Source organism: Geotrypetes seraphini, chromosome 8 (genome assembly GCF_902459505.1).
Source record: "Geotrypetes seraphini chromosome 8, aGeoSer1.1, whole genome shotgun sequence".
Lineage (NCBI taxonomy): Eukaryota > Metazoa > Chordata > Amphibia > Gymnophiona > Dermophiidae > Geotrypetes > Geotrypetes seraphini.
The window spans coordinates 129,794,015-129,810,762 of NC_047091.1; the positions used below are offsets into that span (position 1 = coordinate 129,794,015).

General features: G+C 41.9%; 1 protein-coding gene across 2 annotated transcripts in view; it reads right to left on the reverse strand.

Annotated features, from left to right (window-relative positions):
- EIF4ENIF1 (eukaryotic translation initiation factor 4E nuclear import factor 1) overlaps positions 1-16,748 on the reverse strand; it is a 243,609-nt gene that overhangs the window by 170,411 nt on the left and 56,450 nt on the right. For both annotated transcript variants that reach the window (XM_033955267.1, XM_033955266.1), the window contains exons 5-6: positions 12,521-12,807; positions 7,256-7,457 (exon numbers count right to left, since the gene is read on the reverse strand). In XM_033955267.1, the coding sequence (XP_033811158.1) occupies positions 7,256-7,457; positions 12,521-12,807 (489 nt within the window). The remainder of the gene's footprint in view (positions 1-7,255; positions 7,458-12,520; positions 12,808-16,748) is intronic.

The window sequence follows — 16,748 nt, forward strand, 5'->3', positions numbered from 1 at the left end:
TGCGGGTGGGTGTGTAGATGGGAAGCTTGGATTGTATGTAGGAGGGGGTGGTGGTATAAATTCTTTTGTGGGCTATTGTTAAGGCCTTGAAAGCACAGCGCTGGCTAATTGGGAGCCAGTGTTCAGCGCGGAGTGCCGGGGAGACAGGATCATGGTAGTTGAGGTTGTGTAGGAGGCGGATAGCTGTATTTTGGACCCTTTGTAGGCGTTTGAGATTATTTTTGGTTAGGCCATTAAATAGGGAGTTACAGTAATCCATTCTGGAGAGGACATATGCGTAAAGGAGTTGGGCGAGGTCAGGTGTGGAGATGTAGGGTTTGATCCTTTTCAGTTGGCGGAGGTAGTAGAAGGAGGTGGAGATTACTTGGGATATGTGAGCAGATAGGGATAGGTGTCCGTCTAAGGTTACTCCTAGGCTGCGCACCTGATCTGTTGCCTTTAGTAGAGTGGAGTCCTATGCTAGTGTGGGACGTGTGTACTTGGTGCTTTTTTTCCTGATCCATAAGAGTTCGGTTTTAGAGGCGTTAAGTTGCAGTTTGTTGTTTGACATCCAAGCTTTCATGTCAGATAGGCATTGTTGTAGGTTAGCAATTTGGGACGATCGGTTTTCGCCTAGTGGGAGGAGCAGCTGGATGTCATCTGCATAAGAGTGGATTTTAATGTTATATTTTTGTGCTATATCAATGACAGGCTTGATGTAGAGGTTGAATAGGAGGGGGGATAGAAGGGCACCTTGAGGAACACCATATTTGATAGGCTTGGGGTGAGATTTATGTGTCCCTAGTAGGACAGTTTGGGTCCTTTGATGGAGGAAGGAAGTGATCCATTGGAGGGCTGTGTCCTTGATTCCGAGGTCATAGAGTCTGGATGTGAGGAGGTGGTGGTCGACTGTGTCAAAGGCAGCGCTGAGGTCAAGTAGGACTAGTAGGGCATCACTGCCTTTGTCGAGTATTGCCCAGCTGTCATCAATGATATCAAGGAGTACTGACTCTGTGCTGTGGCCTTTTCGGAAGCCGGACTGGGCAGGGGATAGAGCAGCTTGTTCTTCAATGAAAGGGTGTAGTCGGTGGAGCACAATTTGTTCAAGGAGTTTGGAGACAAATGGGAGGTTGGAGACTGGGCGATAGTTGCTGGGTTCATTAGGATCAAGGGTGGGTTTTTTGAGAGTGGGCTTGATAATAGCTGACTTCCAGCTGAGGGGCACAGTCCCAGTGGTTAGAGATTTGTTATTCATTCATTCTGTTTGTACCACGTTTTTAAACCATTACCACAAAAAATGAAATTACTTAATGCTAATGTTTCATTTTATTTTAATAAATAAATTTTCAACACATATACTCTGATATATCACAAGAACAAGCAACAGAGAAAAATTACAGAAAACAAGATTAAGCGGTCCTTTTATCAAGCTGCGGTAGGGGTTTAACGCGTGTAACGCATTGAGCAGGCGTTAGTTTTTTAGCCAGCTGCGGAGGTTAATGTGTGATGAAATGTCCAATGCACTAACCCCGCTAGCACGGCTTGATAAAAGGACCCCTAAAACTCTTAACCCCAACCAAAAACTCCTCTCTCTAATCTAAGAGAGCATCCCTCTGTTGGGTAACACAGCTGGCCTTTCAGTATGCACTCTATATCAACCCCCCCCCCCCCATCTACCTACAATATTAATTAAATAGGCCCATTCTTGAACAGATTGGCAAGCCTGATAAAATGGCAATAAGATCTAACCTTTTTTCTAGTAAGGGCCAACACACATATGCGCAGACTCATGCATCCCCCATTGTCTCTATTTCACCTGAGTGACTTCAGCTGCATGAAAATGTCTGGCTTCTCCACTGCAACTCTGGCTCCCCTTCAAGATTGAGCAACACTGTGCAGAAGTTTGAGAGAACTGGGTGACAGTATAATAATGGGAGATGAAGTGACTGATCCTGAGATGCGTGATGTATGAAGACCTTCCCCTAAAGATGCAATAACGAAATGGGGTCTCCCATTGGGATCTATTAATATCATGATGCTTTTCTGTGTATTGGTGATGCATGGTATTAAATTTAAGGAGTGTGAGTCAATAGAGTTTGAAAGAAAAACTTCTTCTAGCCCTCTCACTGGAGTACTAGCATAATTGAAAGTTTTTCTTCATTAAGCTAAGTACTGTTTACGTGAGGGCTTTGTTTGAATGTTACTTCTATCTACTTGACCACCTTCCCGAAGAAATATTTTTGCATCTCAATTTGATTTAATTTCAATTTTTGTTTTTTCTACTTTGGCTGTTCCTGCTGTTGGTTGGGAGATTTGACAATTGGCATGCGGTTTAGTGGAGTTTTTTTATGACTGATGATGAACTGAGGGCTTACTCATTTATATAGCATTTGCTGTTTGATAAGCTTTTCGTATCGAATGAGGTCTTTCTCCACCACATTTTTCTGTATGTTGTTAATTTCCCTTCTCTAAAGAAGGAGATAAAGTTGTAGTTGTTTTAGAGATCTCAATTACCCCAACATTGACTGGTTAAATGTTACATCGGGGAGTGATAGGGAGGTAAAATTCCTAGATGTCAAAAATGACTGCTTCTTGGAGCAACTGGTCCAAGAACTGACAGGAGGGAGAGCTATTTTAGATTTGGTCCTTAATGGAATGCAAAGCATAGCACAGAAGTTAACTGTGTTGGGTCCACTGGGAAACAGTGATCATAACGTGATCAAATTTGAGCTGATATCAAGAGTGACATCGCAAAAGAAATCTACTGTAGAGGTGTTTAATTTTTGAAAGAATGACTGACAAAATGAGGAAAATGGTTAAAAAGAAGCTAAAAAGGAACAGTTGCAAAGGTTAGAACTATAAACAGGCGTGGATGAAACATCATCACTCCAGAGTTTTTTTTGGTTTTCTTAAAAAAATAGCATCATGGAAGCCCAGACCAGACCAGATGTATTCCACGTATTAGCAAAGGTGGAAAAATAAATGATCTAGAAATTGGAACGACAAGTGAGGTAATTAAATTTGCAGATGACACTAAACTGTTCAAAGTTGTCAAAACGCATATGGATTGTGAAAAATTGCAGGCAGACCTTAGGAAATTTGAAGACTAGGCACCCCAAGTTGCAGATGAAACTTAATGTGGACAAATGCAAAGTGATGCATATTGGGAAAAAGAATCTGAATCGCAGTTACCGGATGCTGGGGTCCTTGGGGGTTAGCGCCCAAGAAAAGGATCTGGGTGTCATCGTAGATAATACGATGAAACCTTCCGCCCAATGTGTGGCGGCGGCCAAAAAAGCAAACAAGATGTTAACAGGACTAATTTGCTACTCTGAAGGAGAGAAATGGAGTGTCTCCAAGGATTTTTAATATTGGGATAATAAATGGTTCTGGATGTTTGCTTTTTGTTTCTCGCACGTTTTGGATGTAGATTATTTGGTTGTTTTTTTTTCACGAGGACATAGTCATGTCATGAGTAGTGACATACTGATAACATTCAGTTTATGAAGAGGACCAAAGGAACAGCTTGCCATAATCACCATGAGTTTCTTTTGTCCACAAAGGTAAGTACCTTAGCAATTGTTATGCTTAGTGAGTTACATTTCTGATGCTGAAACATTTTGCAACATTATAATACTTAGCTACAAAATAATCTAGGTAATAGTTTAAGCAATTTTATTGCAGGAGGAATTTTGGAGCAGTGATGGTTCCTCTTCATATTAGTCTCATCTACTTATGAAACTGGAATGTACACAGGTGAGGCTGGATTCATTTAGAGCACTGGTCTTTGACCTGGAGGCCGCTGCGTGAGCGGACTGCTGGACACGATGGACCACTGGTCTGACCCAGCAGCAGCAATTCTTATGTTCTTATGACTTACATGTTGGAGCACTGAGACCACCATAAACACTAGGAGTATAATGGTATTCTTTGCTTATTTATTATTTTGAATGTAAAATAATTTTTTGAATAATAAAACTGCATGTAATATTTTGGGGCAAATTGTTTTAAGCCTAAATGTCACAAAACCAAAACTTTTGTGGCTTTTGTTTGCTTGTGCCGAGGGTGCCCCACAAAATTTTATATATGCAGGTGCTACCATCCAGTTCCAGCAAGAGATTAAAAGTCTGGGAGTTATTTTGGATTCATCTTTAAATTTTCCAGTCATCTCTCATTAGTAGTTAACTGTTTTTCAAGATCAAATGATTTTAAAATTATGCGATTTGCTGTCATCTACTAATTTCAGACTGGTTATGCAAAGTTATGTCTTACCACATTTAGATTATTGCAACTCTTTTTTGTGGTTTGCCGAAGAACTCTTTAAGAGCTCTACAAGTGGCTCAGAAAACAGCTGATAGGATAATAGGATAATAGGACTGCCTCGCTGCTCACATGTCACACCTGTTCTTGCAGATCTCCATTGGTTGCCAGTTACATGGAGAATACAATTTAAGATATTGACCTTGGTTTTTAAATCTGTTCGTGACCTGTTACCAAGGGCAATTACCTCCTTGCTGCAGACATACGTACCATGTTGTTCTTTAAGATCACAAGCTAGGAACCTCACTTGCGCTCGGTCACTAAAGTTGTTAAATTGATCCCGAATGTTTCAAGTTGCTGGACTGACATTATGGAATTCAATTCCAGATTCCATTTGTCTAATTCCTGACTTCTTGGTTTTTCGGAAAAGCCTGAAAGCATTTTTTTTTGCTTGGCTTTTCCGAACATGAGTAATGTTTAAATTGGTAGTTTACTGCCTTAACAGTTTTAAGCACAGGTTTTGGTATGCCGTCTTATGTATTATCATATATGTTTTAACTATGTATGTGCTGCTGTTACCCGCATAGATGTTTGATATGCAGGCTACAAATGTCTAAAATAAAGATGGAAGTTCTTAAAGTTAGAGCTGCTGTGTCATAAACCTACCTGACACTCAATTTCCTTTTCACTTTAGTTCCTCTATAGGGTCACCTCCCCTGAATGCCCTAACAGCTAATAAGCACCTGAACATAATATAACTATTTATGAATCGCAGATACCTCGTGGTCCTGTGCAATTTACAAAAAAAAAAAAAAAAAAACAGCCACTAAAGCCATATGATAATCATTTTCCAAATTTACTAAACAAATAAGTTTTCATTAATCTTCTAAAATGCTTGCAAGAGAATGATAGTGAATTATTGGTCGAATTATAGGCACCCATTTGGCCACTTGGTAGGAAAGTAGATTGGTTACATTTCTTTTATACTTGCATGCCTTTACTGCTGGAAAAGCGAAATACGTAATATTTAACAAAGACCATTTTGGTAAAGAAAATGAAAGATGGAGCATCTAAGTAAGAAGGAACTAAATCAAACATGATCTTATAACAAAAACATCTCAATTTGAATAATACCCTAGCCTGTATTGGGAGCCAATGTAATTTAATTTCTGGGAAAAAACCCAAAAATCACCACACTGGAAAAATTATCATATCTCTTCAGATTAAAATATCAGACACACTGCAGATTTTTGGATAATTTGTAACTTTTGGAAATTTTTATAGGAACCCGCTGAGTATTATATTACAATAATCTAGGATACTTAAGATTGCATCAATAGCCAAAACGGATAAGGTTTAAAACAACAAATAGGCCTCAACTTCCATAGCATTACAAATTATTTTCGAACTACCGAATCTAGTTGTGATTTCATTGATAAATTCCAATCTAATTGGACCCCTAAAATTGTAAGAATGATGTAATTAATCCCATCTAATTGTAACTTTTCTCCCAAATGTCTTATTATTAGAAGCAAAGAAGACTCTAGTTTTTTCTATACCACAGCAATAGATTCTACATGCTTGATGGCAACAGGGCCATCTGCTCATGTTGCTCCTCCACAACAGACCACAGACTCGCCATATTCTTGCTGTCCCAAGGCTTCCTTAACTGCAGAGAACAAACTAGGTCACCAAAGTCCCTGGGAAAGCTGGTAAAGGGACAAAAGCTCCTGTGGAGAGTCAACATTAAAGATAAAAACTTGCCATCTGCTTTTGCAAATTGCACAAGGTTCCCCTTCCTACCCGGGAGAAGGATAGCTAAGGCATACTATGGCCCTCATCCCCTGCCTGGACCTTGGGAGGAAGGATACCCTGGGGCAGGGCTTAATTTTAGGGGAGAGGGGTAGGAGAAAACCTAGAACACAGTTCCACCATTTTTTCAGTTTCAAGGAGGTGTTCTGCTCCAGCTCTTTCCTTCTAGGCAACCTACCAAGAGGGGGCAAAGGTATGAACCTGGAGCAAACCCCCCTCCCCAAACCCACCAGTCATTCTATTCTCTAATCCACCCATCTTCTGTTCCCCAGCCAATATCGTCAGCTAGCCTGCTTCCTTTCTCCCATGGACCTCTCAATCCCCAAATACTAGCAATTCAAAGAGAAAAATCAGATCACCAAGAGAGAAGGCTATTTAATATTAGAACATAGACCACTGCCCCCCCATTACAGACTACACAGGCTTACCATGTCTTTCTGCTGAGAAATACTAACTGGGGCTGCTCAGGACAGTTATAGGCTCACTCAGAAGGCAGAAGCTGAATGTCTGCTGGAAGGAGTCCATATCAAGTGTCTGGTCAGGACAGTAAAGGAATCAAATTGATTTTTTAAAAATTTCCTTTATACTGAATGTATTTGAGGAGAAAGGGATTAAAAAAAATAAATAAAGGGAAAAACAAATACTGAAAAATCCAAAATTTGGAAACAGCATGTGTCTGCAGATATCCTTTTATCTTTGGTGGCATCAAGGTGGGTGCTTTTGCTTCCATGATTATTTCACTCCAGAACACAGGAGACTAACACCTTCCTGCAGATTTATCAGCCATGTCAGGTAACATGCATTACACAGTATTAGTCTCAATTTCCTGGGCCAAAGACAGGGCTTGTTTAAACCCAGTTGAACACAGGTTCATTTTAAATTCTGTTATTTGTTGGAAACTCTAAGACAGGTCTTGCAAATACTTCTTCCTATTGTCCACCTAAATCAAGCTTCCCAAGGTGACAGGCAGGCAAAGGACCACCCATTTATCTAGTCCAAGTTGGGGGTTCTTAGTCCTATTTTCTATACATTTCAAGTCAATCAAGTATAGTCCAGCAGTCATATACCCCTTCATATAAGCATTTAAAAATGACTGCTTGGACAAAGAATGACAAATTGGATTTGATTTATGCTATATGAATATAGGCTGCATCAGCACCATAGAAGCACTTCTCCCCCATGAAGTCAGAAAGACAAAGCTTACCTTCTTTCAAAGAGGTGGTGCGCCGTCGTGTTCGTTTACGGCCCTTTTCATCTTCCTCAAGAATTTTATCATCAAAACCAGTGAGCTCAATAGTTTCCGACTGGCTTGTAGGACCAGCAGAGAACCACTCTGGTTCTTCCTCTGTATAGGAGTCATTGTGCCGACGCTCACTAAACACACGCTTATTATCCCCATACTCTCTCTGGTGAAGAAGATGCAAAAAAAGAGATTAGGTTCTTACCTTGCTAATAAAACTTTTCTAGTAGATAGGTGTGTCATTCTGGACAAGCGGGTTATATTCCAGTGCCTGTGAGCTGTGCAGAAAGAATCCACTTCGCTTTTTGAATCCCTCCTACTCAGAGGGCTCTGCTGTTCCCTAGTTTAGTTTAAAAGCAGGCAATAGCCCTTTCTAGAAACAGATATGAAGCTGGGATATTGAGAAACTCCCCGAAGAATCAGAGTGTTCTGCTCTAAAATCATAACTAACATGTTAACATTGAACAAATAAAAAAAATACCAAAACAGTCAAGCCAAAACAAAACACTAAAACAATCAAGCCAAAACAGAGACATTCATGAAGCTCAAACAATACACCAAAGTGTCCTAGCAATATACTATTCTTCATACCCTGAAGGTCTGAATGGCATCCAATTGACATATTTGGGTATTAACATTCTGAACGAAGACAGTAGGTAGGTGCAGAAATAGTGACATGGTGGAGGTCTAGAATGACACACCTATCTACTAGATATATTAGGAAGGTAAGAACCTAATCTCTTTTTCTAGTGCAATAGGTGAGTCATTCCAGACAAGTGAAACGTATAAAAGTAGTCCCAGAAATCTAAAGCGGGACCACTACACCGGCTCGTAACACTGCAGACTCAAAAGGCAGAGTCCTCCCTTGCTGCTACATCTGTAAAGACTTGGAAAATGTATGTAGAGTGGACCAAGTTATTGCCCTAGAAACATCTTCAGGAGATACTGCTCAAGTTTCTGCCCAAGATAAAGCCACACTTCTAGTCGAATGTGCCATTATGGAAGCAGGGGGACCATTTCTTACAAAGAATATATGCCGACAAAATGGCTCTATGGATACATCTGGAAAGCGTGGCCTTGGAAGCGAGTGAACCGCATCTAGTTGGATTTGTAAGCATGAAAAAATTTTAAAAATGGCCTGAGGTTGCCAACAAGTTCAGGCCATCAGAGCAGCACTCTTAAAAATGTCCAACTTCTTCAGAATCCAGTGCTTTTTCTTGGAACCTGTAGACTGGAAAGCAGGCAACCTGACTTCTGGATTGACCTGGAACACCAAAATCTTTAGCAAAAAAAGATGGAACGGTGTGCAAAGAAACTCCAGCTTCAGTAAATTAGAGGAAAGGCCAAAAAGGCCTGCAACGCCGAGATGTTTCTTACCAATGTTAACAGCCACCAGAAAACTGTTTTGAGCATCAGATCTGTCAAGGACGCTTCCTTCAGAGGCTCGAATGGAGCCTGGCTGAGACCCTGCAAAACTACATTAAGATCCCAAGAAGGGAATGGAGTCCTCCAGAGGGTGAGATTATGTAGCACTCCTTTTCAGAATCTGACTGTCTTGATGAGACGCCAGCATAGCTCTTTGGTCTTGAGCCCGAAACAAGAAAGCCCTGCTAAGGAATCAAGTTTCAATCAACGCCCCTGGTGTTTGTTGCAGTGAACTCCTCTCCAGCTGAATAGGCTGGCATCCGGGTTCACAATAACCAATTGGATATTTGGAAGAGCATGCCCCTCAACACCTGTAGATGGAGCCACAAGTCCATCCTGGCTCAGGGTTACTGGTGTACACAGCAGGGGCAACTGAAGCACGTATGATTCAGGGGACCATCGAGATAAGAGACACGCTCAGCAGAGGACACTTATGAACCTCTGTCCAGGGACCTAGTCTATTGTGACCACCCTGGAACCCAGCAGAAGTAGTGTTACACAGACAGAGCTGGATTGCCCCGCAAACTTGTTATCTGAGTGCACAGGTTTTGTCTATGTGCCTCTGGTAGATTGACACAAACCATCAGCTGTGTTGAAAATGACCCTGAGGTATTCCAGAGATTATGACTGAATCAATGGCCCTTTCAGAAATTCACTACACAAACCTGGTTTTGCAGGACCCAAGACCATGAGCCACAGCTTGCTCTCATTCTGTGAATGACAAAGCTATCATCAGAAAAACATACAGGTATGATTGAACCTGCAAGCCCATTTCACACATGTGGGTAACTACCACCACCACCACAATCCCCTTGGTGAACGAGCAAGGCGCTGTTGCCGGCCCAAAAGGGAAAGGCTGAGAACTAGCAATAGTTTTGCAGGACATGCAATTTAAGGAACTCTGGTCTGGAAACATAGGATTGTTTCATGTAAGTAAAGTTATATTATTAATAGTTTAAGTGAACCCCTTTTTACATTTTTATTGTAAAACGCTTAGAAATTTTGATTAGCGTTTCATCAAATTTTTAATAAACTTGAAACTTGATTAGTCTCTGTCAAATCTAGAGAGACTGCTGCTGTGACTGAACATACTATCTCCATTCAACATAGGCTCCAGACTGCTCCCGCCCTTACTTCCAACAAGGGTGCCCATCCAGTGCAAACCTGGCATGAATTAAGGATAAAGGAGCATGAGGACTCCATTCCTGACAGTTTTTGAGGTAAAATAAGGTGATTTGGAGCTTCTGGAGAACTTTGAGGGGGGGGAGTTGGGGTATCCAAGTTGGTCGCTGCAGAAGCATTTTGGTAAAAAAAAAAAAAAAAAAAAACAGCTCTAAAATGCTAAAACAAACTAGCAATTTCTGGATTTTAGAGGGGAATAATGAGGGAACAGGCAAAAGCCTTTAAACCCCACCACTGATTTTCTTTATAGGCTGTAACAGCCTTACTGTAACTTGTGCTGGAATTTATGCTGCAGCTCGCCTCAGCTCTAAATGTAGCTAGATCTGGGAGAAGAAATCACTGCCTCAAAATGGAGTGTCAATCCAGCTCCGGCTGCTAATCCAACCAGTGTCCAATAGCCTCCAACGCCTGTGGATCCACAGCAAAAAAATAAAAAATAAAGAGGGGGAGGGAGGCAAAACACCATCTTGAGACACCCCACTTAACACCCTATGGATGCCTAATAGCCTGTGCTCAAGTCTCTGAAATGCAGTAGGTGAGCAATGGTACAAGGAGAACGGACCCAGAGCTTCAAAAAGGCCTCTTCAGGCTGGCCAACAGGTATCATAAGGGATTTGCCTGGCAGCTGCAGACCTCAGTTTGCTAAATTAAGCAAAAATAAAATCCAAAAAAAGTAACAAAAATAAAGAAATGAAGCAGAACTGATCAGAAACACTCCTTCAGGCTTGTGTGCATAAGGAAAAAGCTGTAGGAGGAAGCAGAGCTGAAGTAGGAGGGATAAAAAAAAACAAAAAAATACGATTTCTTCTGCATGGCTTGCAGGCACTGGGATATAAACCACTTGTCCAAAATGACACACCTATTGCACAAGAACACATATTAGCCTATAATTTTGGGGGAAACCTAATTTTGTGCCATTTAGACAATATGTAGGAGATACATCCAGCGTCCGAATAAAAGTTTGATCAGATACGTTACACCCTGAGGCAGCTGAATAATGAAACGCTGGCCATCGTCGGTGTACCAATCAACTAAGATAAGTTGAACTTTTTTCATCTATCACAAGTATTTTTCATTATACTTTAACTCAGTGCAGTGTTTGTTTAATGTAAAGGAGGTTTTTTAGCCAGTGAGGTGAACGCTCCACTATTCCACCATTGTGGAGGTGGGAGGGCCCTTGTCTGAGGCTTTTTCTTCCATTTGAAATTGACATTCCAACTTGCACTGTGTTTCTAACATACCATCAGACATTGTGCATCTTACCATTGTGGAAGTGTTTTATTGAATTACAGTTGGTTTTTCACATTATCCAAGTTTTTTTGGTTAAACAAAACTGCCGACAATATTCAACGCCGTAGCCTCCATTTTTTAATAAAACTTCACAGATGTTCTTAAGTTTTATTTGTTATTTAAGAGGTTCACACTGGCACTTGAGCAGAAGAGACCTAATAATTTTAAGTTCAATACCCAATAATCCACTTTCTTCTATTGCTGCTATTGACTTTGGATCCTGCTTGCCTTTTCTGTTCCGATACCTACTGCAGATTAAAGCAAGCCAGCATGATTTAAAAACTCACAATCACTGCATTAGGCAGGCAGGGGCCCAGTTGGGTGTATGACAGGGGTAGAGCAAGCGTATGATCAGCAGAACAACTAGTGTGCCAGTACTCAACTGGTGACCTCAGATGGGAGCAGTCCCCCTCTGCTCCCATCCTGGCACTAGCCCCAAGTTCTAGAATTCCACAATGACCCCTAATGGTAGCACTACAAGGCTAGCACTATAGGTAGTCACCATTATTTTAAAATCTGGAGAAACTGTTACAGTCTTAGACTACCAACAGACCTCAACTTAAGTCCCAGTGGCAGGGGAGGGAGGTTAAGAGGGTCTGAGCTGATGCCAGAGGTTTAATTTTGTCCCATCACAGTCACATGCAAGAGGGGATTTGCCCTATGCACTAAATATGGCAGATACTTGTGATGTCCCCCACATTTACCAAGCTTTTAATTAAGCAAAGTTATATGCAAAAATCTTACCACACTTTAAAAAAACAAACAAACAAACAAACAAAAAAAACACCTCTTCACTCAAAATGTCCTTCATAAAGAGCCAGGACTGCCCAAGTCCGGTCCTTGAGATCTACTGGCAGGCCAGGTTTTCTGGATATCTGTAATGAATATGCGTGAGAGAGATTTGCCTGCACTGCCTTCTTGGTATGCAAATCTCTCATATACATGTTCATTGTGGATATCCAGAAAACCCTGGCCTGCCAGTAGATCTCAATGATCGAACTTGGGCAGCCCTGGACTATACCATAAAATTGTCCCATGTCCCTACTGCTCCCCTTCTCACCCAAGAAGCTTAAACAGCATGTTTGTCCATGCATCCGTAGCCCAACTGCTTTTACAATAAAGTGATACCATAAGTTGAGGGGAAAAAAAATGCTAGTAAATTTTAAGCTCTTCCTCCCTTTACCCTTCCAAATTCAAAGCCAAATCACGTTTCACCTCCGCCACCAACTCTGAAACCAAGAGCCAACAATCAAAGCCCCTCTTACTCCATCACTTTTCTGTTTTAGTCTGACATTTGAAGCCATTTAACTCTCCCCCAACAGTTATGCTTACCCTGAATCGCTTGTCTTTGTAGTCCCTCTCTCGCTCTCTGTCTCTGTGGTCTCTCGAGTCCTTTTCACCTCCACGAGCATCCCGCTCAAAGCCCCTAGCTGAGATGATTCTCCCGCTGCCAATTCTGCGCCCAACTCCTCTAACATTCTCATTCTCTTTGTTCTCCAGTGGGCTCCCTGCACTACGTGAGCCAACTGCTGTAGTGACATGGCAACCTCCTCCAAAACTGCGCCTTTGTGGACTTAGAACAACATCTAGGTCATCCTCCTTTACCCGTTCTTTAGGATCTGGAGAGAGAGAGAGAGAGAGAGAAAAAAAAAACTATTACAATATGGTAAAGGCTCAGAATAGGGCAGGAGAAATTGAAGTCAAGTCACTTAGGTGCCTAAAATTCAAGAAAAAAAAAAAAAAGATAGGTAAAACAGCAACATGATAAAAGTGAAAGAAATTACAGGAAAAATGGTCAATAGCTCCTAAAACTGTTTACTTTAAAGTTCATGTTTAAGTACTCAAAAAATGGCAAATGAGAGTTTCAGAAGCAAACACTCCTTCCTTAGGGGTCCCTATTGATGGCACGTGATGTATCAGAGAACCAGATTGGATAAAACAAACACAAGAGAACAGCAGCGATTTAGACAGGAGTTCCCCAGCCTGAGGAAGGAGTGTTTCTTCAAAACACAGACCATGTTTGGTCCGGGTTCATCTGTAAATTCAGAACAATTTAAGGATGCAAGAAATTCTAGCAGCAAGTTACACAAAAAAATCTAGAGCATATGAAGGGCTATAAGAATTTGTTAGCCATAGACCTACAAACAGTTTCTATTTTCACAAAAAATACAAGGCTTCCACTGATGTTAAGAAATGTAGAACAAAACAGGTATTTTTCATGATAGCCTTGCATTATTTCACCAGCCTGCCCTCTCACTTTATTTTTCCCCCACAAAGCAAAAAAGCAATTTTCAAAAAAGGAAAGGAAGGAGGAAAGCTACACAGGTACAAATTCAATTTAATCTAAGAAATCTGGTGCAAAACTGCTCTCATACTAGAGACATAATAGCATACTAAATATGGCTGAGCAGGTGCAAGTCCATGTGTACCAACATAACATTAATGGTCATACTGGGACAAACCGAAGGTTCATCAAGCCCAGTATCCTGTTTCCAGAAGTGGCCAACCCAGGACCCATGTACCTAGTAAAATAGATTTTATGTTGCTTATCCTAGAAATAAGCATTGGATTTCCCCAAGCTATCTCAATTGCCTATGAACTTCTTTTTTTAGGAAATAGTCCAAGCCATTTTTAAACCCTGCTAAGCTAACTGATTTCACCACATTCTCTGGCAAAAAATTCCGGAGTTAATTACACATTATGCAAATAATATTTTCTCTAGTTTGTTTTAAATCTACTTAGTAGCTTCATCAAATGCCCCCTAGTTCTTGTATTTTTGGAAAGAGTGAACAAGCAATTCACATCTACCATTTCCATGCCACTCAGTATTTTATAGACTATCACATCATCCCTGAGTAGTTTTCTCCAAGCTGAAGAACATAAGAACATAAGAATTGCCACTACTGAGTCAGACCAGTGGTCCATCATGCCCAGCAGTCCGCTCACGCAGCGGCCCTCTGGTCTAAGACCAGCATCCTACCCGAGACTAGCCCTACCAGCGCACGTTCTTGTTCAACAGAAACTTGTCTAACTTTGTCTTGAATCCTTGGAGGGTGTTTTCCCCTATAACAGCCTCTGGAAGAGCATTCCAGTTTTCCACCACTCTCTGGGTGAAGAAGAACTTCCTTACGTTTGTACGGAATCTATCCCCTTTCAACTTTAGAGAGTGCCCTCTTGTTCTCCCTACCTTGGAGAAGGTGAACAACCTGTCCTTATCTACTAAGTCTATCCCCTTCAGTACCTTGAATGTTTCGATCATGTCCCCTCTCAATCTCCTCTGTTTGAGAGAGAAGAGGCCCAGTTTCTCTAATCTTTCGCTGTACGGCAGCTCCTCCAGACCCTTAACCATCTTAGTCGCTCTTCTCTGGACCCCTTCTTCAGGTACAGCGACCAGTGCTGGACGCAGTACTACAGGTGAGGGCGTACCATGGCCTGGTACAGCGGCATGATAACCTTCTCTGATCTGTTCATGATCCCCTTCTTTATCATTCCTAGCATTCTGTTTGCCCTTTTTGCTGCCGCCGCACATTATGTGGACGGCTTCATCGACTTGTCGATCAGAACTCCCAAGTCCCTTTCCTGGGAGGTCTCTCTAAGTACCGCCCCGGACATCCTGTATTCGTGCATGAGATTTTTGTTACTGACATGCATCACTTTACACTTATCCACGTTGAACCTCATCTGCCATGTCGATGCCCATTCCTCGAGCTTGATTATGTCACGTTGCAGATCTTCGCAATCCCCCTGCGTCTTTACTACTCTGAATAACTTCGTATCATCCGCATATTTAATCACCTCGCTCGTCGTACCTATGTCCAGATCATTTATAAAGATGTTAAAGAGCATGGGTCCAAGCACCGAGCCATGCGGCACCCCACTGGTGACGCTCTTCCAGTCCGAGTATTGTCCATTTACCCCCACTCTCCGTTTCCTATGCTCCAGCCAGTTTTTAATCCACATGAGTATTTCACCCTCAATTCCATGGCTTGCAATTTTCCGAAGTAGTCATTCATGCGGAACCTTGTCGAACGCCTTCTGAAAATCCAGATATACAATGTCGACTGGATCGCCCTTGTCTATCTGTCTGTTTACTCCCTCAAAGAAGTGCAGCAAGTTCGTCAAACATGATCTGCCTTTGCTAAAACCGTGCTGACTGGTCCTCATCAGCCCGTTTCCGTCAAGGTGATCAATGATGCTGTCCTTTATCAGTGACTCTACCATCTTTCCCAGTACAGAGGTCAGACTCACCGGTCTGTAGTTCCCCGGATCTCCCCTCGAACCTTTCTTGAAGATTGGTGTAACATTCGCTACCTTCCAGTCTTCCGGAATCTTTCCCGATTTGATCGACAGATTGGCTATTAGTTGAAGCAGTTCAGCTATGGTCCCTTTCAGTTCCTTGATGACCCTCGGATGGATGCCATCCGGTCCCGGGGATTTATCGCTCTTAAGCCTATCAATCTGCCTACATACCTCCTCTAGACTGATCGTCAATCCCGTCAGCTTTCCGTCGTTTCCAGCATATAGCCTGATGGGTTCCGGTATGCTGTGTACATCATCTTCAGTAAATACAGATGCAAAAAAAATGTGTTCAGTTTGTCAGCGATTGCTTTGTCCTCCTTTAGTGCTCCCTTTATTCCATGGTCATCCAACGGTCCCACCACTTCCTTTGCGGGTCATTTCCCCTTAATATATCGAAAGAACGGCTTGAAGTTCTTCGCCTCCTTGGCTATTTTTTCTCGTAGTTTCTTTTGGCCCCTTTTACCGCCTTATGGCACCTGCGTTGATGTTTGTGCTTGTTCCAGTTTTCATCCGTTTTTGACCTTTTCCATTCCTTAAATGAAGTTTTCTTGTCTCTGATCGCTTCCTTTACCTCTACAGTGAGCCACGCTGGTTCTTTGTTCTTTTTCCTCTTGGATCCCTTGTTGATACGCGGTATATATATATTTTGCACCTCGGTGACTGTGTCCTTAAAAAGGGACCAAGAATGCTCTAGCGTTTTTACAGTGCTTATCCTCTTCTTAATCTTCTTCCCTACCATGAGTCTCATCCCTTCGTAATTCCCTTTTCGGAAGTTCAGTGCCGTGGCTGTCGTTTTGGACCGATGTTTCTTCCCTGCGTCCAGATCAAAGCGGATCATATTGTGATCACTGCTTCCCAGCGTCCCTTCTACTTCTACATCTTGTGCTGGTCCTCGCAGGCCATTTAGAATTAAGTCCAGAATTGCATTTCCTCTAGTATTTTCCTTGACAAGTTATTCGAGGAAGCAATCGCCTACAGCATCCAAGAACTTGGTCTCTCTAATGCAGCCGGAGATGCCTAGGTTCCAGTCTATTCCTGGATAGTTGAAGTCACCCATGATAACTGTGTTGCCTCCCTTGCAGTTGCGTTTAATCTCGTCTGTCATTTCTCCATCAATTTCTTTGGACTGCCCTGGGGGTCGGTAGTAGATGCCGATCTTCGTTTCCAGGTCATTTGTTCCTGGAATTTTGACCCATAGAGACTCTAACTTATCAGTCAGTTGTGGTGTGTTCTCTCCAGCAGATTCAATTTCCTCTTTGAC